The sequence below is a fragment of the Penicillium mononematosum genome (genome assembly GCF_028829835.1).
Source record: "Penicillium mononematosum strain IBT 11891 chromosome Unknown utg000002l:1.0-8112719.0:1.0-8118358.0, whole genome shotgun sequence".
NCBI lineage: Eukaryota > Fungi > Ascomycota > Eurotiomycetes > Eurotiales > Aspergillaceae > Penicillium > Penicillium mononematosum.
In genome coordinates this window covers 5,502,708-5,527,957 of record NW_026643272.1, presented here as the reverse complement: position 1 = coordinate 5,527,957, position 25,250 = coordinate 5,502,708, and the positions used below count along the sequence as shown (strand labels likewise).

General features: G+C 49.4%; 8 protein-coding genes across 8 annotated transcripts; 4 read left to right on the top strand and 4 right to left on the bottom strand.

The window, feature by feature from the left end:
- Positions 1 to 333: 333 nt before the first annotated feature.
- N7519_003881 (putative nucleotide-sugar transporter) lies at positions 334 to 2,191 on the top strand (the record flags this gene model as incomplete). Its single annotated transcript, XM_057290657.1, has 2 exons — positions 334 to 783; positions 848 to 2,191. 2 exons carry the CDS (start codon positions 334 to 336, stop codon positions 2,189 to 2,191), a joined length of 1,794 nt encoding a protein of 597 aa, XP_057151859.1.
- Positions 2,192 to 2,648: 457 nt separating this feature from the next.
- On the bottom strand, positions 2,649 to 4,425 carry N7519_003880 (DNA-(apurinic or apyrimidinic site) lyase APN1; the record flags this gene model as incomplete). The annotated part of the gene is made up of 5 exons (XM_057290656.1): positions 2,649 to 3,498; positions 3,548 to 3,682; positions 3,739 to 3,858; positions 3,920 to 3,956; positions 4,017 to 4,425. 5 exons carry the CDS (start codon positions 4,423 to 4,425, stop codon positions 2,649 to 2,651), a joined length of 1,551 nt encoding a protein of 516 aa, XP_057151858.1.
- A 427-nt stretch (positions 4,426 to 4,852) lies between these two features.
- Positions 4,853 to 8,650, top strand: N7519_003879 (putative checkpoint protein kinase (SldA); the record flags this gene model as incomplete). The annotated part of the gene is made up of 4 exons (XM_057290655.1): positions 4,853 to 5,842; positions 5,950 to 6,379; positions 6,433 to 7,300; positions 7,435 to 8,650. 4 exons carry the CDS (start codon positions 4,853 to 4,855, stop codon positions 8,648 to 8,650), a joined length of 3,504 nt encoding a protein of 1,167 aa, XP_057151857.1.
- A 2,112-nt stretch (positions 8,651 to 10,762) lies between these two features.
- Positions 10,763 to 12,423, bottom strand: N7519_003878 (uncharacterized protein; the record flags this gene model as incomplete). Its single annotated transcript, XM_057290654.1, has 2 exons — positions 10,763 to 11,198; positions 11,255 to 12,423. 2 exons carry the CDS (start codon positions 12,421 to 12,423, stop codon positions 10,763 to 10,765), a joined length of 1,605 nt encoding a protein of 534 aa, XP_057151856.1.
- Positions 12,424 to 14,516: 2,093 nt separating this feature from the next.
- N7519_003877 (cytochrome P450) lies at positions 14,517 to 16,499 on the bottom strand (the record flags this gene model as incomplete). Its single annotated transcript, XM_057290653.1, has 7 exons — positions 14,517 to 14,953; positions 15,035 to 15,646; positions 15,704 to 15,772; positions 15,842 to 15,868; positions 15,993 to 16,113; positions 16,179 to 16,303; positions 16,358 to 16,499. 7 exons carry the CDS (start codon positions 16,497 to 16,499, stop codon positions 14,517 to 14,519), a joined length of 1,533 nt encoding a protein of 510 aa, XP_057151855.1.
- Positions 16,500 to 17,254: 755 nt separating this feature from the next.
- On the top strand, positions 17,255 to 18,116 carry N7519_003876 (putative pyroglutamyl peptidase type I; the record flags this gene model as incomplete). The annotated part of the gene is made up of 2 exons (XM_057290652.1): positions 17,255 to 17,368; positions 17,430 to 18,116. 2 exons carry the CDS (start codon positions 17,255 to 17,257, stop codon positions 18,114 to 18,116), a joined length of 801 nt encoding a protein of 266 aa, XP_057151854.1.
- An 846-nt stretch (positions 18,117 to 18,962) lies between these two features.
- Positions 18,963 to 20,091, top strand: N7519_003875 (MOSC domain-containing protein; the record flags this gene model as incomplete). Its single annotated transcript, XM_057290651.1, has 2 exons — positions 18,963 to 19,581; positions 19,670 to 20,091. The coding sequence occupies 2 exons, from the start codon at positions 18,963 to 18,965 to the stop codon at positions 20,089 to 20,091; spliced, it is 1,041 nt and encodes a 346-aa protein (XP_057151853.1).
- A 394-nt stretch (positions 20,092 to 20,485) lies between these two features.
- Positions 20,486 to 23,674, bottom strand: N7519_003874 (DNA-directed DNA polymerase POL5; the record flags this gene model as incomplete). The annotated part of the gene is made up of 5 exons (XM_057290650.1): positions 20,486 to 21,361; positions 21,428 to 21,727; positions 21,785 to 22,593; positions 22,660 to 23,239; positions 23,306 to 23,674. 5 exons carry the CDS (start codon positions 23,672 to 23,674, stop codon positions 20,486 to 20,488), a joined length of 2,934 nt encoding a protein of 977 aa, XP_057151852.1.
- Between the last annotated feature and the right edge of the window lie 1,576 nt (positions 23,675 to 25,250).

The following is a 25,250-nucleotide window of genomic DNA, read 5'->3' as shown; positions in this document are numbered from 1 at the left end:
ACATCCTCCAATTTCAATTTCAATTTCAATTTCAATTTCAATTCCCCCATTGCCATTCTTTAAACTCATCTCTTTCTTTATTATGTTCTCTCGTTTTCATTCCTTTTGATTTCTTTTTTTTTTTCTGTTTTGAGCTTTCGCTTTGGATTTTCCCCAACTTCTTCAGCCTTGAGATCCCTCGTTGATTCTTTGTCAGCATTATTCCCCTTGGAAACTCCCGAGGCTTTTTGCCCTCGTGCACTGTGTGACAATCTTATTCCATCCACGTTAATGGAGATAACATCTCAGTTTCGCTCTTTTACTTAATACCTCGTAACTGTCCCAGTTATCAGAATGGGGCCCTCCGCCGGCGCCCACCATCGTCGGCGAAGCTCCATGCTTACCGGGACAGGGCGAGCCTCACAACCAATTTCCACAGAGCGCAATGACACGCTCTGGTCGCATGGAGATGGAGGAAATAACAAGCGCGAAGAACAGGAACCTCTGACCGCCGCAGAAGACACCGATGTGTCCGATATCTTATCCGCTGCGGAGACTCTGGAGCTGGACCCGATGAGTTCGGATGATGACCAATATGACGAGGAAACCGGACTCACAACACATCAAAAACGTCAGCGACGTCGACGGCGAAAGCAGCGCCGCAAGTTGGACGCTCGAATCGCAGATGTCAAGAGCCACGGTTCTATTCGCGAGATTCTGTCAGACAGAAACATTGTCAAGAGGCTGCTCATCAACGGTGGGCTGATCTTGCTGTGGTATCTCTTCTCACTATCCATTTCAATAGTGAGTGCTTATTTGCAGGAATTCTTGGAAGTCGAGAAGGAACTAACAATTGGCGTGTTCGTAGTACAACAAATGGATGTTCTCCGAGAGCGATGTCGTCTTTCCTTTCCCTCTTTTCACAACGAGCTTACACATGGCTGTCCAATTCTCTCTCTCCGTTATTATACTCTGGATATTTCCATCGCTCCGTCCGCGACAACCGACAAGGTCTGCGGCCACATCTCCCCTCGATGGCCCTGAGGAACCACAACCCATCATGTCCAAATTATTCTACTTCACTCGCCTCGTTCCGTGTGGTGCAGCAACCTCGCTTGACGTTGGTCTCGGGAATATGTCCTTGAGGTTTATTTCTCTTACTTTCTTGACCATGTGCAAATCGTCTGCACTTGCCTTCGTCCTGTTATTCGCCTTCCTTTTCCGTCTCGAAAAGCCTTCCACCAAATTAATCATCATCATTGCCACAATGACAATAGGAGTCGTGATGATGGTCGCTGGAGAGACAGCTTTCAATGCGCTTGGCTTCGCACTTGTCATTGCGTCTGCATTCTTTTCGGGCTTCCGATGGGGACTGACACAAATTCTTTTGCTTCGCCACCCGGCTACTTCAAATCCATTCTCAACTCTCTTTCTCCTGACTCCTATCATGTTCCTTTCGCTCATCACTATCGCGCTATCTGTTGAGGGTCCTCATGAGATCTACCAAGGATACCTTGCGCTCGCCAGCAAACATGGGAACCTATTTGGCTCATTCCTTCTGATTTTCCCTGGAGTACTTGCGTTCTGTATGATTTCCTCTGAGTTTGCGCTTCTGAAGCGGTCCTCGGTTGTCACCCTTAGCATCTGCGGTATCTTCAAGGAAGTAGTCACAATCAGTGCCGCGGGCATTGTCTTCCATGATAAACTCACAACGGTCAATGTGACGGGTTTGGTCGTTACTATCAGCAGCATTGCAGCGTACAACTACATGAAGATTGCAGGAATGCGCAGCGAGATGCCGGAAGAGGATCCATCGAGTCGCGAGTCGAGTCCTACATCTGATACCGACGAAGCTGAGCATAGCAGTGGCGATCAGGGGGATTATCGCCGAGTTGCCCGTCAGGACTCCAGCATCATTAGCCCTGCGCCGGGTGGATACCTCAACGGTGATCCCCAATCGTCATCAGCCGGTGACCAACGCTCATTCCGAGTGCGCTCTAGTGGTGCCCGGCGCGGTCTCTCAATCTCGACTTCTATCATTCTAGAGGATGACGGCCCGTCTTCGCCCCTTAAATCAGCACCTGCGACTATCACTACAATGGCTGAGGCAGGGTTCCCTCACTTACATGTCCCTGATCGCGAAGCATCCCCGGGCGTACAATCCAGCTCGTCTGTTTCGCCCATTAGGAACCAAAATTTCACCCAGAATTAGCATCTCACTCATTCTTAACCACTCCTCTCTTATTTTCATTTACTATATTGCACATGCATGCCACGATTTTTATCCTATATTCTCTTCCATGTTGGAGGGTCTGTGACCTACTCGAAGAGAACCTAGTATGGCTCTTGGAATCGCATGTCCACTCTGACAGATATGAATCGAACTCTGGATGGACCAGAACACAATTTCTTATTTCTGCTTGCATGAAGGGGGTTGTCTGGATTTTGGCTTAACTGATACCATCAATTGAATTTCCCACTTCCAACGGCTACATATAAGGGTTACAGATTTGCTCCTTTGTATTTTGGGATCCTTCCGAGCGTTGTAATGATTTCGTTCTTCATTATTATTTAGTCCGAAGAATAACGTAGAAACAACACAGAACCCCAGCAAGTATTCTTGATCGCTTTGCTAAACCTCTGCTCTGAGCGTAAGAAAGAATACACACCTACTCCTTCGCGGCACCACCTTTCATCATGTCCATAAGGCTCTTCTGCCCCTTGGCCTTGCCTGCTTCCTTCGCTTTCTTTTTCTCATCCGCCTCGAGCTTACGGTCATACTGATCCTGATGTTTCTCGCGCTCCGCACGACCCTCCTCTGAAAGACGAGCCTCAAGAGCCCGGAACTCTGCTCCCTCAGGGTCCATACCAATCAGCGACTCAAGTAGTTTGATCTCAGCCGCCCACACACCCGGATCGGGAACAGCAGCTGCGCCCGCACCAGCAGGCCTCTTGGGTCCCTTCTTTGGCTGTTTCTTCTTCTCAGACTCGCTCTCATTGCCATCGGCTGCATCATCTCCGATAGCTACATTCTGCTCCGGAACACGGTCAATGGGTGTCTCAAGGACCATAGGTAGCCCTTCAAACCGTGGCTCATTCATGACATTGTGGAACGCGCGCAGGCCGAGGAACCCCGTGCCGATATTGGCGTGCAGATCGCGCTTGCTTCCGCGCGGTGCTTTTGAGTCATTGAGGTGCAGAGCTCGGAGAAATTGGATTCCGATTAGCTCGTCGAATTCGGCGAGGAAGGCTTTGAATCCGGCTGGTGATGTGAGATCATAGCCGGCTGCAAAACTGTGGCAGGTGTCAACGCAAATGCCGATGCGAGAGTGATGCTCTTTCGGGATTAGAGCTAGCAGGTCGCGGAATTCGGATAGTGTGCCGCCAATTGTGTTGCCGTGGCCGCACATTGTCTCCAGGACGGGAACTACGGTCGTCGTTTCAGTGATGGCCTGGACTAACATCTCTGCCAGGCGGGAAAGTGCTTCGGGTAGAGGAGTCTGATTGGTACTTCCGGGGCTTGGTGGTGTTAGCATGGGCTGATATGGTTGGTAGACGGTCGACTCACTGGAAGTTGTAAAGTGTAATTCCAAGTGCCTCGCATCGGCGTAGGTCTTCCAGGAAGGAAGTGTATGCTTGCTTGGATTTAGCTTTATCGTTTTGGGCCAAATTGACAAGGTAAGAGCCATGAGGGAGAACGTGTCTGGGTAGTAGATGTTAGTGATTGCATTCGAATCCACTCAAATGGGACATATTCACTTGGCTGCATCGTAACCCTTTTCTACGCAAAGTTTACGGAATTCATCGCGATGGTCGTCCTGGAGAGCTGGGTTGTCCCATTTGCGCTGTGACTTCAAGAACAAGGCGATTGCATTTCCTCTGATTGCAAGATTAGAACAAATTTAAAGTTTGGATGTAATGGGAAGACCCTCGAACTTACCCAATATGCTCGCTATTATGTATGGAATTGAAGACACCTGCTCGACAAGCATTGAGTTATTATCGAATCGAGTCGATGACATGTCGAGAACACTGACCTTTTGCAGCACTGACGTGAGCACCGACGAACATACGCAGACCTTTCGTCCGCAGTGCCAGAGGCATCCTCTCAACTTCTTGGTCTTTCTTAGACTTTCTCGCCTTTTTAGGTTTGACGACTTTGACGTCTTCGTTGGACTTCTTAACTGGAGCCTTCTTTTTCTTCTCCTTGGCAGTATCAACCAGACGTTGGTCGTCAACCTCTTCTTTCAAAGCAGGAGTAAATTCTTCGGGCTCCAACTTCGAGGCTTCTGGAGAAGAGAGTTCTTTCAAATTCGTAGTGGATTTCTGCCGTTTGGATCGTCTGGGTGGCGACAGTTCAGATGTTCCATTGCTGAGATTCCTTTTGTGGTTGACCTTGGATCCAGAGTCTTCGCACATGGGCGACTCAGATTCTTGGCAACACATAGCACTGAAAGTGTCTCAATGTACAAAGCCTCTCGAGCTGAGTGGGTACCCTGATCGAAGACCCGAAGAAGTTGATATTGCCAAGCCTCGCGGACCAGGATGGGACCCTACACACTCTGAAAGACTCACGATGACCGAAATATAGACTTCATTGAAGACTATGTTCATAAAACAGAATTGAGCTTGTAGAATAGTCTCAATTGAGTATTCTATCCTCCGATGCTGTCAGCAGGGTATAACGCATGGAAGTCCAGGAAGAAGTACGGGACCACGTGACTGTCTCCCGGGCAACAGTCATGTGATGTTTATCGATAACCAAAGATTCTCCTTGCAGCCCCGCCAGAGTTATTACTTGCCCAATTTGAACTTTTGGTCGAAGAGAATCTGGGATCTGTGCGATCTCAGCTCATTTGTCGTTGTCACTAACATGGCAGCCTCCGACGAATTGGTCGATTTCGATATCATCGAAGCACAAAAGGAAAACGTCCAATCACTGCCCGGTGGCCGATCAGCCAGAGAACTCGCCCGGATATTTTCAGCTGGTAGTAACGGCGACAAGATTCCCTCGCCATCGCCAAACGGCACCAGAACCATCAACGATGCTGTGCGCCAAGAATTCGAAAGTGAATTGCAGTCGATAGGAGAATCGGACGATCCGCTCGATGTTTATGACCGTTATGTCAAATGGACCCTGAACGCATATCCGTCCGCACAAGCGACCGCAGAATCCGGTCTTCTCCCCTTATTGGAGCGGGCAACGAAGTCATTCCTTTCATCCTCACACTACAGAAATGACCCTCGGTATCTACGATTATGGCTTCATTATGTTCGACTCTTCTCCGATGCCCCGCGCGAAGCTTTTGCATTCCTTGCACGTCATAAAATCGGTGAAAGTCTGGCTCTTTTCTATGAGGAATTTGCCGGGTGGCTAGAGGGTGCTGGTCGATGGTCACAGGCCGATGAGGTGTACAGGCTCGGTATCGACCGTGAGGCGCGACCCGTTGAAAGATTGGCCCGGAAGTACAGCGAGTTTCAATCCCGATACGACCAGCGTCCACAAGATACCGGGCCGTCGTCGCCTGCTTTGCCCACTGTCCGTCCCGCGCTGGCCGCCAAGATGAACCCGTTCGCGCCATCAGATGCCTCTGCTGACCCACAAGCTTCACGGCCCTCGCCTCAGACGGGCGGTGCCGCGAAAACCAAGTCTGGAAAGCCAAAGATGGCTATCTTTTCAGATGCTGACTCTGCTGCACCGGGTCCCGCAACTGGTGGATCGACAAAGGGATGGGAAAGCATTGGATCGATTCGGGACCGTAAGAAGGAGAACGAAGTGGAGGCGAAGCCATGGGCAGGAGAAACGTTGAAGGTTGCGAAGAAAGCAGCGCCAACACAAAAGATGGCTATCTTCAGGGACGAGGTGAGTTCTTATTCCAGGTTGCCCTTTTCCCTCTTCAGACCTCCACATATTTACGATCACAGGACTAATTGCTGGCTTGAACCTATGGTATTTTATTATGTATTCAGTCCAATCCAGATCTTCCTTCCAAAAAACCAATGCCACCCAAAGAAGTACCCGAACATCACGTAAGGGAAGCGATTAACCCGCGCACCGGCCGACGCGAACGTGTATTTGTCGACCTGGAATCTGTATATCCTGACCGCACTAACCCTGCACTTGAGATGAGTTTTGAAGAACTCAGGGCTATCAAGCGTGGTTGGATGGGCAAGAATTGGCGGCAACAAAAAGAGCCCTTGCAACAGATCTCCGGGAACGCAGGCAGTACCGAGTCCCTGCCAAGAAATTCCCATTCACCAGAGGAATCGCCGGAACATTTAGACCAAAATCTTGTCGCAGCTAATCATGTTCAATCCAAATATCAAGACGAGAGCCATGGAGGCAAAACTGGCAAAGCGAGTCGCACCAAGATCAAAGGGGAAACACAAACACAAACAGGTGAGTAGTATCAGTTTTTACTCTCTAGGCAGGTTGATCTGACACCTGTGCAGTCAAAATGAAGTTTGACTCCCCGTCCAATAATAAAAAGGTTCGGCGAAAGAGTACTCGGGAACCGACAATGACCATGCACACTCGTGCAGCGACGGATGAGATCTATAGCATTTTCAATCAGCCATTGAAGGCAGAGACTGAAGAAGAAGCAGATAGCTTCTGCGGTAGCGATTACGAAGATGACGACTGCGACGGAGATAGTACAGGCACAGGGCACATTTCAGCGGCCTCCAGCGACTTTGGAGACGAGGAGACTCAAACATTCCACAAATCTTACGATGATACCGACTATGCCAACACCACACGAGCTGAGAGCGTCGATGGCGATGGCAGCGATTGGACAGAGTTCAACCCAGATCGTGATATCCCGGATATTGAAAATGCGGAAGTCACCTTACAATCCGCCGTTAGTGATGGAGCGGAAGGTAGCTCCACACAAGGAACACCGGAGAGGAAAGGATTCGTACCGGAAATGCCAGAGGACTATGCTCCGCCATGGGGAACCTACCGTGACCCTGCGATCATGGCCCAGAACCGCCTTCCCTTCATGACACCTATCGTGGAGCGAACGGAATCCATTCCTTCTTTAACAACCGCTCGAAAGAGTATTTATAACACGAAAACGCCCTCGAAGCCTCGATCACCAGCCAGTAACTTTTTGCTTTCCAGTCCACTGGGGGCAAATACGCCATACGGAGATCATACTGTTGAGTCTGCAGCTGATGTACCATTCAGTCCCATGGCCTTCAAGGCCCTCGCGCCCAAGCTCCGGAGACGAGAACCGATAATTAGGGATGCGCAGTGCAATCCGACTGACAAGGGCATTCGCAACACGATTCTCAATTCCCTGGAAAAGCCACTTGCGACGTACACGGGTTATCACGGTCATGTTGAAGATAGCAACTATGCTTCGATGATCCAGAAATTCGTCAAGACTAACACCAGGCGTTCAAAGAGTGGCGGGGATGATGTATTTGACACACCTATACTCGAATTTCCAGGGCGGAACGAAGCTACATTATTAGACGTGAGCTAGGAGCCGGTGCATATGCCCCCGTCTATCTCGCCGAGAGTGTCGACAGTCTTGAATCTTATGACTCGGACTCCGATGATGGCAGAAGCCCTAACGGCAAGACTTCCCAATTGCGAAAGCCGAACGCTTATGAGACTCCCCGATTCCCCTTCGAAGCAGTCAAGGTCGAAAATGGACCATCAAGCGCGTGGGAGTTTTACATGATTCGCACAGCATATAGCCGCCTACGACAATCTACGGATCATTCTCGCGCCACCGACAGCATTGTTCGCGCACACGAATTGCATGTCCATCAACGTGAAAGTTTCCTAGTAGAGGACTATCGAGGACAAGGCACCATACTCGACCTCGTCAACATCGTCCGCAACGAAACCATCAATCCCAACCATGCTTCTGAAGGCGGCCTTGAGGAGGTCCTAGCAATGTTCTTCTCCGTCGAGCTATTCCGCACCGTCGAAGCACTCCACGCCAACGGCGTCCTGCACGGTGACATCAAAGCCGACAACTGCCTCGTCCGCCTAGACGACCACAATCCAAATGAGCCACCCTCCAAGGCCCTCTCCCTGCTCGACCTCGGTGCCGATGAAACCGCCTTCGATCCCCGCGAAAGCATCCACTACTCCCCAAGCGGCTCCTACGGCTGGCAACAAAAGGGCCTAGCCCTGATCGACTTCGGCCGCAGCATCGACATGCAAGCCTTCTCGCCAGGCGTGCAATTCATCGCCGACTGGGAAACTGGTACGCATGAGTGCAACGAGATCCGCGAGATGCGCCCCTGGACCCACCATATCGATCTGTACGGTATTGCCGGCGTGATTCATGTCCTGTTATTCGGCAAATACATCGAATCTACCGCCACCGACGGCAACAGCGGCAATCCATCATCCCGCACCTATCGCATCCGCGAATCTCTGAAACGATACTGGGACCGTGAACTCTGGGCTGGTATATTTGATCTCTTGCTGAACCCCGGCGCTGAGCGCTGGCAGCGCATCGAGCGCGAGAACGGAGTCGATGCGGGTTCGTCGTCCGCGCCTATTCTGCCCGTCTTGCATTCCATGCGGTATGTTCGTCACGGCATGGAGGAGTGGCTCCTCGCCAATGCCGAGAAGAAGGGTCTTGCTCTTCAGATTCGGAAGATTGAGGCTTTGCTTGCTGAGCGAAAGAAGAAACTGGAGAAGTGATTTCCTTTTCGTCTTGTTTTTGATCCGCTTGTTGTGTTGAATTGCTTATTGCACATATCTTTATAACTTATACCCCCCATCTTCTTCTCATGTTATGTTTGCTTGTTACTCTTGTTCTGATTTAATATTGTTTGTTTGTATGTTGGCCTGGTCTGTAGATAATATCCGATATTGACTCTTCATCGCATTAAGGCCAGCTATTCATGACTATCCAAGTATCTTGCGTTCTTCTTGCTCACTGCTAACTATGACGTCAAGTATAACAAACCGGGGGTAAAGGGACCAAAACTAGAGCTTACGTAGCTAGTGTGGATGGGACCTAAGGCTGATCAAGCCCGGTATAAAAGCGCAAGCTCCAAGCGAGGACGAGGAATATAGGGGGTCTATTGTTGCGAGTGATACCTGCAATGTACGCATTGAGAGACCCCGTGGCAAAAATGCAGTCCTTCAAGGATTAGGGGGATCTGCTCAAGAACTCAGGTACAAAGTCAGCAGACAATCGGTAACCTACAACCGAAAGAAGAGATGAAAATGGAAAAGATGGTAATTCAATTGGCGAATCAGTTCGATCAAACAAAGCCATTGCTGTAAAAGATCAACCCTCGCAGGAACAAGAATAAATCAGAAGATAGATAAAACGGCCAAACTCTCACAAGCTCCAGAGGAAGATCAGAAAGATCCAGCAAAAAAGCTCTGAAAAAAAAAAAAGACAGACATCCATACGCCATGAGACGCAGAAGAGGGCAAGAAAGAAGACCGAAGAAAAAGACACGCGATTATCCGGATGCAAACCCAATAAGGCTCGCCACAGGGGGGAATCATGGAGCGCGAGCTGAATCAAATCGAGAATCGAGGGCATGGGAAAATCGTGGATCACCAATCGAGAAGTGGAATTATCCGGGGAAATCAGCTTCAAGATTGAGATCATGAGATGCAAATTAAGAAGAAATGGGGATCGCTGGCAAAAGAAAACCAAACACCTCGCTTGCGTATCAGGGATGTCGTTGGTCAACTGCAATATTCATGCGCGTTCGTTTCGTTTCAGTTCGTCTATGTACTTGCATATGTATCGTTGCACATTCGCTTTTTGGGGGGTGCGTTGCCATCTCTGTTGACAAGGGCCAACATACAGGCAGGGAGTCGTTTCCATGTGTGACGGGTAATTCGAAAGGCGACCATTATCAAGTCGGGCCGCATCTCCAAGATGACATGGGAAAGGTATGTTGTACCATGTAGGAGATGCAGGGATAAACGACTAGACAAGATCTGAGAAAAGAAGATAAAAGGGAATATGTAAGGAGCGTGGGTCGCAAAAGATAGCGAATTGTTGCTGATTTCTGACAGCAGATATGGGTTTTCGGTTGTTTTCAACTTTTTTTGGGGTATATTTGGGTGATTGTGTTCGAGGTGAAAGCCCCGTCGAAAGAAAAGGAAATGAGGTTGTGAGTGAATGAATGATAAAACTGCATCGAGAAAAATCAATGCTGGTTTCACCGAGTAAAAGGTGCGAAACACAACAGACACACAAGGTGATTGTTGTTACGGCACAGACGAGGTCAATGTTCGTAGGCAGGTAACCAACAGCCAGATGCCGATGTACTGTGTGCGGATTTCGACCAAATGAAAAGCAGAAAGACCCATCACCTTTTTTGTCGTTTTTTTGTCGTTAGGGTTCAATGTGATTTTGAGGATTGAGCATGAGGGAAACGTTCAAACGTATCGTTACAGTCGTCGATGGTGGTGTTACTGTCATAAAAAAAAAAGGCTGGAAATGCAAGGGCCGTACCAGGGTCCTATCGGTATCTCGTTCAAGTCATAATGCAAAGGGGATAAAATCTCGCAAAGAAATCGAGGCCACGATGAAACGGATACTTGGAGATTCGACAGCAAAAGAAGGCTGCAACTTAGTTGCGTGTGAAGGGCATATTCAAGATTTGCCGGCGGATGCGCTCAGCATCAGAAAGGCCGTCCTCTGAGGCATTGTATGGCAAAGTACCTGGAGCTTTATCATGTACTCGATCCGGAGAAACTTGCATAGGAGAAGTGCTGTCATCAGGTCCAGCATATGAAGGGCCACCGCTCGAGAATGGATCAGACAGTGCAGGTGCTCGTCTAGTGGCTCGCTTCGGAGCTTCGCGACGCTTGTGTGCTCCTTCGATCCGGAAGGGTGAGCCAAGGCGTTTGATGTTTTCGCCAAGGTCCAACAATGGGTTCATAGGGGGGTTTCAGAACGGGTGTAGTCTCCTCGGGTTCAATTGGGCCTGAGTTGAGGGACGAGGGCGGAGAGAATAGCTGGTCCATATCTCTGGGATTAACAGCGCTAGTGGTAGCTCCACGATTGCGAATGCGGACCCGACCATGGCCCATGTCTTGGAACTTGTTGTGACGGACATAGTTCTCCAAGCGACGTTCAATCTCTTGATCGGAAGGATTATTCTGTTCTCTGGATATGCTCGTGAATACATCATCAGTTTTGGGCAAAGACTGGTCGAAGTAGGTGTTGCGTCGGGCACGATAACCCGGAACATGGACGGTCTCACGTCGAGCACTGGGATCATGGATCTGGCGGTTTAATCCACCGGGGCCCAAGTGCTGTACACGAACGGAGATCCCAGGCGAGGAATGCTAGGAGCAGATTCCACACGAATATGCTGACTAGGGGTCTTGGCCACTGCTGGCTCGGCATGAGCAGACACGGGGTTGTTAAACCAGTCCGTGGCCAACGGCAAGTCTTGTGTAACCTGAGAGAGTGCAGTCGGCTCGGAGACAAGAGAAACGCCGAGGTCACGAGTAGTGTAGGCCGAGCTATCAGCAAAGTCTTTGACGCGGGTATCCGTAGGAGGGCCGAACATATCGACGACAGGCTCGGGAGTGCGAGACTGCATGATGCGCTGATAGTGTGGAGAAATCGAGAATTTGCGTCGACATAGCATCTTGAGGCGTCGTCGAGTCTTGGGGTCAGACTTGGGCCAGGCAGGTTTTATCTCCTCGTGCACAGCTTTGGGTGTAGAAATTTCGATGGGATCAACAGATTTCGAGACAGATTCAACAATGCGACTGCTCTTTTGGCCCCATGTCTTCTTGGCGCGTCGCGCAACACGCGAGGTGACCCCCAGAGGGGGGATACTGCCAGGTGTCATCTTGAATGGAGTCATTGTGGGATCCTGAAGATAAATCTGATAGGTATTCCACAAGTGGGTATCCATCTCGCGAGTCCAGGACTTCTTGGACACTTTGACATTCGCCGCCTGCTTCTGAGGTCGCGAAGGCGACTCAATCTCAGGTTCTTTGGACATTTCTAAAGGGAAGTGCGAGTCAAACAGATCGCTCTCGACACTGGTGAAACTTCCTACAGATGGTCGCGATGCGAACGTTTCGATGGATTCTATTGAAGAATTTGACAGACTCGAGCAGGCCGAGTCAGGGCGCTTGATGTTGTTTGGGCCAGGCGTTTGGTCCCACGATGGCCACGGGTTTCCAGTGTCGCAGGAATCGAAAGGTGTGCCGCGGATCTGCGCAGGCGGCGTTTTAAAATCTATTCGCGCGCGAGGAGGCGCAAGATATCTCTCGTCATTGGCAAAATCGCGGAATGAAGGTGGCTCGAAATCGGTAGTCGACTGGGGCACTTCAATTGAGGGCAGAGGAACATCCGAGCCGTGGAACTGGAACATATCCATGTCCATGCGTGCGCAAACATTGGTACCAGCGCGAGCCCGAATCCTAGGCAGACGGCCACTGGAGATTGAGTGACGAGGTGGTGGAGGCACATCCATAGTGGTACGAGGACGTTCGGGAGTCTTGGGTTCATTGTCGCCGAGGGAGAAGGTAAAGTTCTTCGGCAGAGTGCGCGAAAAGTTGTCGTTGAGCCATGCTGGCGATCTTGCGGTCTTGCGAACCGCAGAGCGTGGGTCAATGCGATTTATGGGAGGAACTCGAGGACTCGGGAGTTGAAAGTAGATGAGTAACGCGGCTTCGAGTCGAAGCGCGCAGCGTCGCGTCAATGTCGTGAATCGTCAAGGGGAGTAAGAGAAAAAAAGGAAAATGCAGCGAGAGCAAGAGATGCAGAAGTAACGTGAAAATAGAAGGGGAAAAAACCGAGGTCTCGGTGTGCGTGATGTCCTTAGGAATGCGGCAACTTGAAATCGGGGATCACCAGATCACATCTGCGGCTCCATCCCGTCCGAGTAGTAGGGAATGAAGGATTTCGTCATTACCCGAAAAAAAAAAAAGCACACAAAAGAAAAGAACGTCTCCTCAAACGGAGAAGGGCTGCGAGAAGAATATCTCGCGATAATGGTGGAAAGGGTGTTGGTAGTGAGAGAGAGAGAGAGAGAGAGAGAGGAAGAAGAAGAGGATTGGGGGATTGGGCGCAGGATGAGGCGGGAGTGGTGGGGGTACTTGGTACCTGTGCTCCCCGTACTGGACTGCCTACTAGACTTGGTACCCTATACTTTTGTTGTACTTGGCCCACTGCGAAAATCCTATGCGCTGTACTAAAAACTCCTATGAAGTCTTTTCAAATGTTCAATTCAATCTCTTTCTCTTCTTTTTTTACGGAGTACAGAGTACAGAACTGTTTTTGTTTAGATTTTCTCGAGTCTTTCCTATATAGAGAGTGGACACACCCCATCTGGGCCTTGCTTAATGCATGCACTGTGGACAAATAAATTGGCATACCTTAGGAGGTAAGGACACCTTGGGCAAATAGCCACTTTTTGGTTCTAAGCTATTGAAGATACGTGCAGTGTAAGCGATCTCTGTACTATGTTGTACTCCGTATAAAGTACTCCGTACTCCGTACGTGTCGTAGCATAAATGAGGGGGCTGGTGTTTGGGATCAGGTACCATGTGCTCCGGACGGAGTACTCCGTATGGTAGATCGGTTCTTCATCTTCAAGACATCGTCTCCCTAGCTGCAAGGGCTTGTACAGAACAGAACGGAAAACGGCTAGGCGTATACAACATAGAAGTGTGATGGTCGTCTGCACTGATATTCTTCAGCTCATCTTTTTTTTAAAAAAAAAAATAAAAAAAAAACCTTCCAATCATACTTGCAGTGGCTCAGGCCTCAAAAAGTAAAAGTCCATTCATTTGTGTTTTCTCGCTTTTATAGTGAATTGGTTTGTTGCGGTCAAAGAAACCCAAAAAAAAACCCCCCCCCCATCTATGTTGTACGGGTAGGGTACCTGGGTACCTGGGTACCGCCGATCACATAATTCTCATTGTGCGGTCTGGATCTCTGGAGCAAAGAGAAAAAGACCCATATAACCCCATTGGGAGTGATGGAGGAGGCGTACTCCAGTAGTTGGAGAAGCTTCACGTTCGTTTTTCTCCGACGCGCGACGCGTCCATCACACGTGTTGAAAATTACTGTACGCTTGTTGTATACTTACCAGTCACGTGGTCTTGTGCATTTGAACCCTAGAAAGGCTAGTTACTTCCTTTATATCATTGCTACTCCGTAAAATCTTTAGAGTATGTGCGTGCCTTATGCACCGTTGAACCATTCTGCATTCTGCATTGAAATCTGTGATGAATTCTCCGATCCAGCCCTGGAGGAATCCATTCTCAACAGATTTAGTAAGATCTCATCTCGCTTATAATGGATAGCCACAGTATACCCGCAGAACTGTGGGCCACATACCAATTAACTCCACTTTCGAGGAGAGTGCTATCTACCTTGTGCCTCGAAGCCTTGGACTGGCCCTTTTTCAAATGGCTCAATTTCAAACGGAGCATTCAAAAGGATCCAGCTTGTCCCATGGCTGATAAGTAACATCATTTGGTGATTAAAACACACAAAATCTACCCCGTAGATCCAATATAGAACCAAAAGAGGGGGAAAGGCGCTGCTTAGTTCCATCCACTACTCTCCTAGGAAACCTAGGTCAACCTCCGATTCACGCGACCGGAATAGAATCTCAACTCGTGGGTCGGTGATAGACTCGACACCATTTTCAATGTTCGGGGGTCGACCGCCGCTCTGCAGTTTCCAGTCGTACTTCAGGAGCAAATGAAGGAGCATAATCTTGGTTTCGTTGGCAGCGAAAAACCGGCCAGGGCAGGCGTGGATACCATGGCCGAAGACAAAGTGCTCACTTGTCGTCGTTACAAACTGATGTCTGTGTTCGTTGCCGGGCTGCTGGCGTTTCTTGTAAAACCGATAGCCATCGTAAGTGGAAGCATTAGGGTAGATACTGTCATCTTCTAGTGTCTTCGTGGAAACAAACATGTTGGCGCCTTTTGGAATTACACTTCCATCGGAGAGCACGATTTGCTTATGAGCGAGGCGGTTCATGGAGGCTGTGGTGGAGTGTCAAAACAGGCCATTCTTTCAACGACAGGCTTGAATGAAGAACATGGAAAGAATGTGGATTAACTTACTCAATGAAAGTGGGTTAGTACGCTGCGATTCCTTCATTACACTGTCCATCAACCTCAACTTGAGCAAACTAGTCTTCTTCAGAACTCCATCCTCAGCAGCAACCGCACGAATCTCATCACGCAGCGGCTGAATGTACTCTGGGTACGCCGCGAGGTCATAAATGACGTTGGTCAACAAGTTCGACGTGGTATGAATGGCGGCCAGCGCCAATCCAACCTGAGCACAAGACTGGTCAAAGGTCAAATTATTCCGGGCTTCGGCGGTCTCGCGATACCAGTCCAGAGCGTCAGGTCCACGAGGTGGATCATCTGCAGGGAGCTTACCCGCGCGAATCAACGCCCGCCTGTCTATCTCGCGGCTGATGATGGAACGAGCCATTTTTAAGTGCTTGCGTAGCTTCTGGGTAGAGGGCAAGAACCAGTGTACGACCGGATGGAGAATGGATGGCCATTCTCGCAGATCGCGCATAGCCATAAACGCATCGATGGCATAGTTCACAGAAACATCGATCCACTCATCGTCGTGGGAGATGGTCTCTCCAACGAATATCAGAGAGGAGAGGCGGGCTACCATGTACGGAACCTTATGCGCGAAATGGCAGGGCTTCCATTCTGCCGAAGAGTGGAAGTGTCAGTGAGAAAGTTGCAAATGGAGGTGCTTGAACATACCATCGGTGGCGGGCAAGGATTCCTTCAATATCGCACCTGTCTCCTTCGAGAGCCGGAGTGAAATGGACCCTGTTTAAATAGGAAAGGTAAGGTCAATTCTATCTCTTGGGTGAGATGTATCAAGTCGTAGATGCATACCGAGAGCCTGGGTCAAACTGGTCCGCACTATCTCCACAGTAGATTTTAAAGCAGTGCCATTATGAAATGGTTCAAATCCAGGAATGCGATTCTCAAAGAATGTCTTATCGGCAAGTTAGCCATGGTCACGGATTATTTCCGGTTTCATAACCTGCCTTTTTGATGGAGTCTTCAAAACTCAGATCTGGGTTGTTCTTAATTTCATCGACAAACTTCGGGTGCAATACAACAATCGGGCTCGTAGCTCCGATGATCTGAAAGACATTGACTCCCTTTGAAGGCCTGTTAGCATATTTGAGGGCAAAGAGTACTGTCATGAATTCCCGTTAAGACTCACCTTTGCAAAGCCTTCGGCAATTAGTTCACGACATGACTGAGTAAAGCGTTGCCGGGCCTTTTTGTTGGTAAGCTCCCACCAGGTCTTCCCGACCAAAGGAATGCGTCTATAGGGAATCTCGTTGGCTATATCGGGCCAAACACTTGTTATGAACACCGCCACTAGGGCGATGCACATACTCTGTACAACATAGGGATTGTTGAGTAATTCACTGATGACTGCCATAGTCAAGGTCAAGACTGAAAATGGAGGGAGCAGGGGGACAATAGAAGCGACATCCCAGATTTCTGGAAACTGATATTCTCCGAGGACCTTCTTCATTTATAATGGTTCCCGAGCCATCAACCAGTCACGGAGACTCCATTCATTTTTTTCCCCAACCGACCTTGGACTGGATATTCTAACAAGGGGGGACCCACGTCAGTATCAAGTGCTATCAACTTGAATCGAACCGAGCCAAAGCCAAGCAACATTGAAAAGCGACAGGTCCAATAAGGTCTACGCTGACCAACTCCTTTCACCAGAACGTCAAAGCTCCGAGAAAATAATATTCTTGGCCTACATCGATGTATACCCAGCCTGGAATGCGAGAACGAGAGCCAAATTAAGCGATCCTTACCCGAACAGGCAATTCTTGACCGGGGTTTCTATTCCGTCTGGCTCCACTTGCATATGTTTATGCAGAATGGTTTACGATCTATACCGCGTGCCAATGATAGTATTCCGTAGAGGCCTGCAAATTCTGCAAGTTGAACGGTAGAATCATTTGGGGGGGGGGGAAACAGTTCTGTACTCCGTGATACAAGAATAAGAAAGTCTCGGTAACCCAGAGAAGAAGAATATTTTTGGTTGAAAACATAGCTAATAGCATACAGATTTAAGCGAAGCTGCAACATATGTATGATTTTAAAATATGAAGCCCTAATTGGTCACTTATATAGCTTAACGGAATTAGGTTAGTAGAAATCCATTTCCGCCAAGACCCCGCATTCGTCTTCGATGGCCTTCCCAAGGTTCAACTTCCCCGCTTAAAAGTCGTCTTTCTTCTCAACTTCACTTCGAGATTAACCGTAAATATGGGTGACTACGGCACTGCTGCTCCATATATAACCCCCGCTCCTGTCGGCAACAGCCCACCACAATCCTCGGCTTCGCTTAATGAGATATCCGTCCTGATAACAGGCTTTGGGGTAAGTGATCTGCGCTTCGGATGTTGCTTGTATCCGAGCCGAAACTAAATAGTGTAACCAGCCCTTCAAGACCAACCTTGTGAATGCGTCATATCTGATCGCTTCCTCTCTTCCATCATCTTTCCTTTTCCCGTCTAAAGACCAGGACTCGGACCCACGTCGAGTCTCACTCCATGTGCATCCTACTCCGATCCCAGTGGCGTATGCCACTGTTCGAGAGGCCCTTCCCTTAATTCTGGAGGAGTTTGCTGCCAATCATGGTGGTCGCAGACCTGATCTCATTATTCATATTGGCATCGCAGCTCCGCGGCAATATTACTCCGTCGAATGTTTAGCCCATCGAGATGACTATAACATTACCGATGTCAATGGTCGCCCCGGCTATGTGGATGGCGAGAAGCGATGGAAAGGGTTGGGGCTGCCGCCGATTCTGATCCCAGGTCGTGCTACAGATGATCCCTCCTCTGCTTCGCCTTACCAGCCCGACGACCAGTTCCTGGAGACGTGGCGCTCGTTTGCTCCCGAGTCGGACCTCCGGATCTCAAAGGACGCGGGTCACTACCTGTGCGACTTCATTTTCTACACCAGCATGTCTTTAGCCCAATTACAAGGCCAGGATCGTAATGTCCTGTTCCTCCATGTCCCTGGGGGGTCTGAGGATGCGAATATTGAGCAAGGCCGGGTTGTCACACTCGCCCTAATTAAGGCAACGGTCGCGTGCTGGTTCGATAAGAAGCATTCGGCATAACCAGATTGCATCATCGCAGTCAGCTTTGTCTTTAACAATATACTCCTTCGGGGGGTCTACATAGGTGCATAGTGTTGTGTGTTTTTATTTTCTTTATTTTGTCTAATTTTTTTGGCTCAACAGTTGCTTTTCCTGGACTTGTATGCATTATCAGTTTCTTTCCGTCTCGCTTGGTGCATATTTATCCGCGCACGGTGTTTACATGTGGCATCTCCCAGGTACCTTGTGCCTAATTCATACTTCTCTTGAGACCTTCTGTCATTGGACCTAAGCAGCTACCATGTACAGGATAATAGGGTAAGGCACAGTATATTAGCAGAAAACTATAACAACAAATTGAAAGTGCCCGTATCTACATGGCCTCAGCACTCAAAATAAGGCTGTAGCCTCATATAAGAGGTAACGCCTGTACGGAGTGTACATTGGAGCCTCCGAAGTATTCGGCCAAATTATGTACCCCAATATACCGCCTTACAAATTCTTCCACTTCGGCCGGTTAAATACGCGGGGATGTCCGTATAGGTATATTTTGCAACATTATGCAGCTCGCACAGCGTTGTGCTAAGTATACAGTCAAGCTCAGATCCTCATACACTCCAGCAGGTGCAGTGTAAGTTGTGTGATATAACTGGCATTCAGATAGAGTAAAGTTGGTAGAGGGAGCGTGTACGCACGAGACCTAATGGATAGAGGTTAGCAATATTTTAACAGGCAGGCGGTATATACGGCGGTACCTATAGCGGTATACGTGGGTACAAAAGTCTGGCCCAATACTTCGGAGGTTCCACTGTAAACTGCCCTATTTAGGTAAACCATCTCCCAGCAAACATGCTGCAGTCGCACAACATGGCGTCGGCACTAATATTAGGTCTTATACTCCTAATTCCAATCCTCCTGATTCCGCGCTTCACGGGATGGCCCAGATTTGTCCAATCCCCAACCAAGCTTCTCCTATGGTGCCAGCGTCCCAAACAATCCACGGAGATCATCTCGTTGCGCATATACCCTATAAAATCCTGTCGAGGCATAGAAGTCCAATCAACAGTCCTAAAACAGCATGGCCTTGACCTCGACCGCCGCTGGATGCTCATCGACGCGTCGTCAAATACCTTCCTAACAATTCGCCAAATCCCCGACATGACCCGCATCCGCACCGCCCTAAGTGCCGACGGCGACGAGTTGGTCGTGAGTATCCCGAATCCCGAATCCAATGAATCCACCCAAGACCAAGGCCAAGATCGTCAATTTCATACAATCCGCATCCCTTCCCATCCATCCCCGCAATGGCTAGCGGCAAATACGAATATGGGCCCCGTACACATCTGGGACACAGAGACAGACGGGTACAGGTACAGCGACGAAATCAATGCCCCTTTCTCCGCCTTCTTGGGTCGCGACGTTGCCCTCGTCTACAAGGGCCCGACCCCGCGCGTGCTGAAGGGTAACGGCGCCCCACACCGTTTGGGTCGCGTCCAGACGACCGGCTTTCCGGATGTGCATCCTGTGCAGATTGCGTCGGAATCTTCGCTGGCAGAGCTCAATGCTCGTCTCAGGAAAGGTGGGTATAGACCCGATTACTGTCGAGCGGTTCCGTCCGAATATTGTTGTTCGCGGCAAGGCGCCGTGGAGCGAGGATTCGTGGAAGTTGGTTCGCATTACTGGTCGGAATGCTGATGGTATTTCTGGTGATTCTGCTGGTGACGGTGGGGCTGTTACTCAGTCTCCGCTGGATCTGGATATTGTGGCTCGTTGTGCGCGCTGCCAGGTGCCTAATGTTGATCCAGATACGGCGCTCAAGAATAAGAAGCAGCCGTGGGATACGCTTGTTTCGTATCGCAGGGTTGATGAGGGGATTAAGTATAAGCCTTGTTTTGGGATGTTGAGTGCACCGCGTAATGAGGGGGCTATTGAGGTTGGGATGAAGTTGGAGGTTTTGGAGGAGACGACTGGACATCGATATGTTGCTGGGTTCTAGGGAGGTTTCTATGGTTTGTTCTGGTCTTAGGAGACAGTGTACAACTACGACATACATAGCGCAGGGCATTGTAAGCTCGAAGGTTGAAACGGCAAACATAAAATTATCGTATTTTTCACTCTGTGATATATATCTTGATATATCTTGAAATCCGGGGATACATGTGGAGGTAATTTCATAAAATTGAAATCAATCCTTCCAAGCTGATGTTTACTTGATATATATATGCGACTATAGATCCTGATATGAAAACAGGGAAGGGGGATACTAGACCAAACGTAGTAGTAATTTAGAGGTGGACTAGATGGAATCGTTGAATGAACATGATAATGGCATTGACATTGAAAACTAGCGACAGATCGTACTCGCAATCTTTATACAAGGGTTACCAACCTCACTTCAACTGCTTGCTCGCAGAGACACACCAGTTATTCCACTCGGAAAAGAACGACGGCTGCACATGGCACTTCGTGCTCATGAGCTGATCCTTGCGAGTTGCGGCGTAAACATCCACAACACCCGCAATAGCATCCTTGTCATGCGCAACAAGCACTTTAGTAACAAGCAAACTAGCTTGGCTGCAAGCAGTCGCATGGCCCATAGGTCCACTGTGACTAGCCTCCTTATGAACAGACCGGAGCAGCTCCCAGAGCGCCTCTACCTGTGCATCGTCCTCGATCTTCGGGAGTGAATTGCCCTTGCACACCTTCGTGTACTCGCGCAGCACTCCGTTGGCCTTGGTGGCGATCTGTTTCACGCTGGTCCGGCGAGATAGTCGGAGCAACGGCAGGAGGATATCTAGCGCGAGCAGGCGGGTGTGGCTCTTCTTCACGAATATCTCTAGCAGGTCCAGGACGCGGTTCTTGAAGTTCACCATGTTCTCACGTGCGTCTTTCTTGTCTTTGCGGTGGGAGGTTTCTTGACGACGGGCACGGAATACTTGCACCAGTTTGTCGTCTAGCTCGTCCATCTCGTCGTCGTTCATGTCGGCGTCAGAGTCGGACGCGTCTTCGTCTGCGCGGTGTGTGCCGAGAGCTGCGGCTAGCTTGGCTTCGAAGGCGGCGACTTCCTCTGCGTCTTCTTCGTTATCTTCTTCCCCTTCCTCCTCCTCGTCGTCGGACCCGGAGCCAGAGCCGCCGGCTTCGACAACCTCAACATCGCTGTCGAGCTCATCCTCATCGACATCCATCATATCGTCATCGTCGTCTTCTCCTTGTTCCTCGCCTTCATCGTCTTGCTCTTCGAACATTTCTTGCTGTCCAGCAAGACTCTCTTGGTCTCAAGAATCTGGGTCTAGTTAGAAAATGCATGTTTGAAAGAGGTTGAGGCCACATACCGAGGTCAAAGATTCCAACCCGTTCTCGGTGATCTGGTTAGCAAACGCGCCAAACACCTGCTCACTCATACGACGGAACAGCTGCGATTGCTTGGATGCGAAACTGAGAAGGATCTCAACCAACGCATCCGAGGCATCGCCAGCATCTTCTGTCTTGGTTTCCTTGTCGCCCAGGAACTTGGTATAACAGAACTCCAGCTCATCAAGCATGGATACCGCGTCTGCGTCTCCATTGTACACCTGCATGATAGTCATAGAGTAAAGCAGCTTGAATGCAGCCATGCCCTTCTCCTTTTTCTCCTATATTGTAGTCAGTATAAGTGGTCAAGAGGCCGATAGGGGGGGGGGAAACCATACCCTGCTGGACAACTTCTTTAGGGATTTGAAAGCAGCCTTCACAGATTCCGACAGCTTCTCATCGATAGCAATGATGAACTTGCCGAATTCGCCAGACTTGGCTGCATCGCGAATCTGCTTCACCACAGCATACGGGAGCGTAGCGGCAAACTTTTGGTTTGAGATAAGGCTGTTCAAGCAGGAGTTGATTCGATTGCGCAGGAGTTCTTGTGTCGCTGATGAGAGAGGAGGCTCAGGGGCAGTGGAACCCTTGCCGGCATGCATGAAGTACGCAAAGCGCACGAAGATAGACAGAATCTGCTCAAGACTTGCTTGGAGGTCTTCCGCATCGTCTTCACTGGCAGAAGCCTTGGAGCGCACGATTGACAAAAGGAGACCAGCGACGAATTGACGGTTGGATGAGGCGGTTTTCTCCTCGGTTGTGCCAGGATTTTGAATAAGTTTTTCGAAGAATGGGACAATCTCTTCCAATGCCTCGTGGTTGGCTTCGGCAACGATCTTCTCAACGGTCTTGGTCTTGGTAGCCTGGTCGAAGTTCAGCGTGCCGCTGGTTCCCATCAAGCCACGGATGGCCGCAGCTGCAAATTCAGGCTCCTTGGACACACGGGCCTGGATTGCCTTGGCCACTTTAACGGCCATTCGGTGCAAGTACCGGTCCTCCACGGCGAGCTGGTTCGTCAAGCATCGCATGAGATTCTTGGTGAAAATCAGAGCGGCCTGTTGCGACCCGCCATCATTGAGAATTCTGTTGAAAAGAAGGAAGCCCCAGTATTTACGCTCGTCCGAGGATGCGGCAGCGAACAATCCATCTATAAAGAGGGTTTTATTAGTTCTATGTATCTCAGGCACAATTCCGCTGTTGAATAGGTACTCACTGTCAACAACCTCAGTCCAGAAATCAGTGAAGGTCATACGAGACTTCTTCGACTTGTCCTTCGCCTCAACACTGGTCCGAGACAGAACCGCATCCCAGGCGAAGTGAAGCTTGTTATTCCAAACGCCAGAGGACTTCGCAGTGTTCACCTTGTTCTCGCCCTCGCTGGCAGCTGCACCCGATTCCTTCATGATCTTCGACATGCTGCTGCGCTCTTTCGAATCCAAGGGATCATCATGCTTCCAGATTTTGCTCGGGAAGGTAGCGTTAGGGAACATATCCTTCGCCGCCAACCAGATAGCAACACCCTCGGGCGACCGGGCGAGGTCGCGCACGCATAGCTGTTCCAGCGCAGACTGGATGTACTTGGGTTCCATCTTGCGCGCAGCCATATCGTAGACACACTGGTAGATGATCCACCCACATTCTTCGCGGATCCATGGCTTCTTCTGTGCGAGTTCGAGAACAAGATCGATAACCTGGGTCCAGTGCTCAAAGGGCACGGTGGGCTGGAACAGAACGGAAGACTTGATGATCGCTTCGGCACCGAAAAGACGGCCGAAAAGATGGTCGCGTTGCTCCTATATGAAACGAAAGGATACCCTAATTAGCGCGCGCGACATTTTAAATTATGCGTAGCCACCAACCTGTCCCGACTCGCTGCCGTAGGAACTCGACTGAGACTCCCAGAGGTTCAGAGCATCTGAGAAGCCAAAGCGTGATGTCTCTCTCGGCGATGAGAAGACCTGGCTCAAGATCTCGGTCAAGGCAATTGAGAATCCGATTCGAGCAGCTTTGCGGCTACTGCAGAGACCGCGGAAGAGTCTCGACAGCACCTTCTTGATCTGTTCATCGGCAGGGTTCTGGTCCGGAGTGAATTGCGACACTAGGGCTTGGGCAGCCTTGAGGCGAATGTCATCTTTTTCGCTAGCAAGATCCTCGTAGAGTTCCACCAGCTTCACGTCGACATTGTGAGGTTCGCGGCGGCGCTTTGAACCGGCGAAGGGAGGGCCCATTACTGAGTCTGGGGGGGTTGGGGATGGCGGATATGTGCGAGGTTCAATTAACGATCAAATTATCCGCTCTCAGGCCTTGACAACGGAGATCTGCAAACCAAAGGCACGTTCAACACTCCTTGCGGCCGTTCGAGTTGCTCAGAAAAATTCATGCTTTAGCCTATTTCGGACTAGTGTGAATTGATAAGCTGATAAGGATTCTGATGCTCCAAAGAGACCGGGAACGGGCAAACGACCTCATTAAATGTGGATATTTTTTAGAATATTGAGGAGGAGATCTGGAGCTTATAATCTATTGAATATGTTAGAAAAGCAAGTGTAGTGGTGCGAAGTTATGTGCAAAGGTTCCAAGCACATATATATATTGTGCCATCTAACCCATTCTCAGCGAGACTTGGAGCCCTGGAGACAAATACAACCTTCATTTGCCCATAGCTTCCTGGGGAAAGATTCGAAATCACTACTCCGTAAGTCAAAATGCTACATATTCAGCCTACGATACAATCAAGCAAAAATTTAGCCCCCAAAACCACAAGACCTAGACTGTCGCCAAGTAGCTGAAAGCCCCTGGGAGCCGCAGCAAAGACACCTGAAAAACCACGCAACAGATCAAGCAGGACAACATGCAAGCAGCATTTCAATAGCGAAATCATATGGTGTATTCGAAGCTGTCAGAGAAACCGGGGTAAAAAACAAAGTCCAGACTGATTCAGGGGTAATGACGAATCTCAAAAACGAGATCACCGAAGTTCCAGCTGAGCCATCAAGCTCAAACCGGTCCAGACGCAGAACTATCCTGTTGTCAAAGGCAACCGGGAAACCAGCATCCATTTATAAAATCGCATGTCGCCGAGGAAAACCCGCTAATTGCGCTGGATCCGAGCTTCAGGATCCGGGCTCCGCTTGTGCTGATTTCGCGGATGCACCGACCCGCCCCAGGCTGATCTGTATACGAGTATGCCGGGCAAAGCGACATATTCTTGATAGGGAAAAGCAGGAACCATGCATCGAACTATCAATTTGGCTGGAGGCCGTTTGACATTTGACAGAATCAATATTATATACTCAATATTATATACTCCGTAGTCGGGAGAAAATTACCTCTGTATCAGAATTGATGTGTTGGAACGGATGGGGGATCGTCTGCCGTGGATCTGCATGGTTTAAGTAGGTTTTTAGTTTTAGGTAGTCATCGTGCTGGGTAACATGTGGGAATGGATTTCGTGGGCATTGTGCAGGTGGTTTTGATGTAGGCTGATGGGTCTCGGATTGATAATATATGGAGTCGGGCGTCTTGGTGGGCCTGGGAGTCCTGGCAACCGTTGTGATAGATGTTGAGTCGGGTGTCAGATTTTGCGCGTTCAGGGGCTTCATGGGTTGCCTGATTATGCAACTGCCACAATATCATACGGTTTTGTGTGACTTGGGAGGTTGTACAGAAGTTCGGAGTGAAATTTGGAAATTTGGCTAAGTACTGGGATTGGGGAGTGTACACGGTGTTTAAGTAAAGACGGGGACGGTTATTGGTTTAGCCTAAGGTGGTCTGGATACAGTAAAAGACAAAACGAATATATTA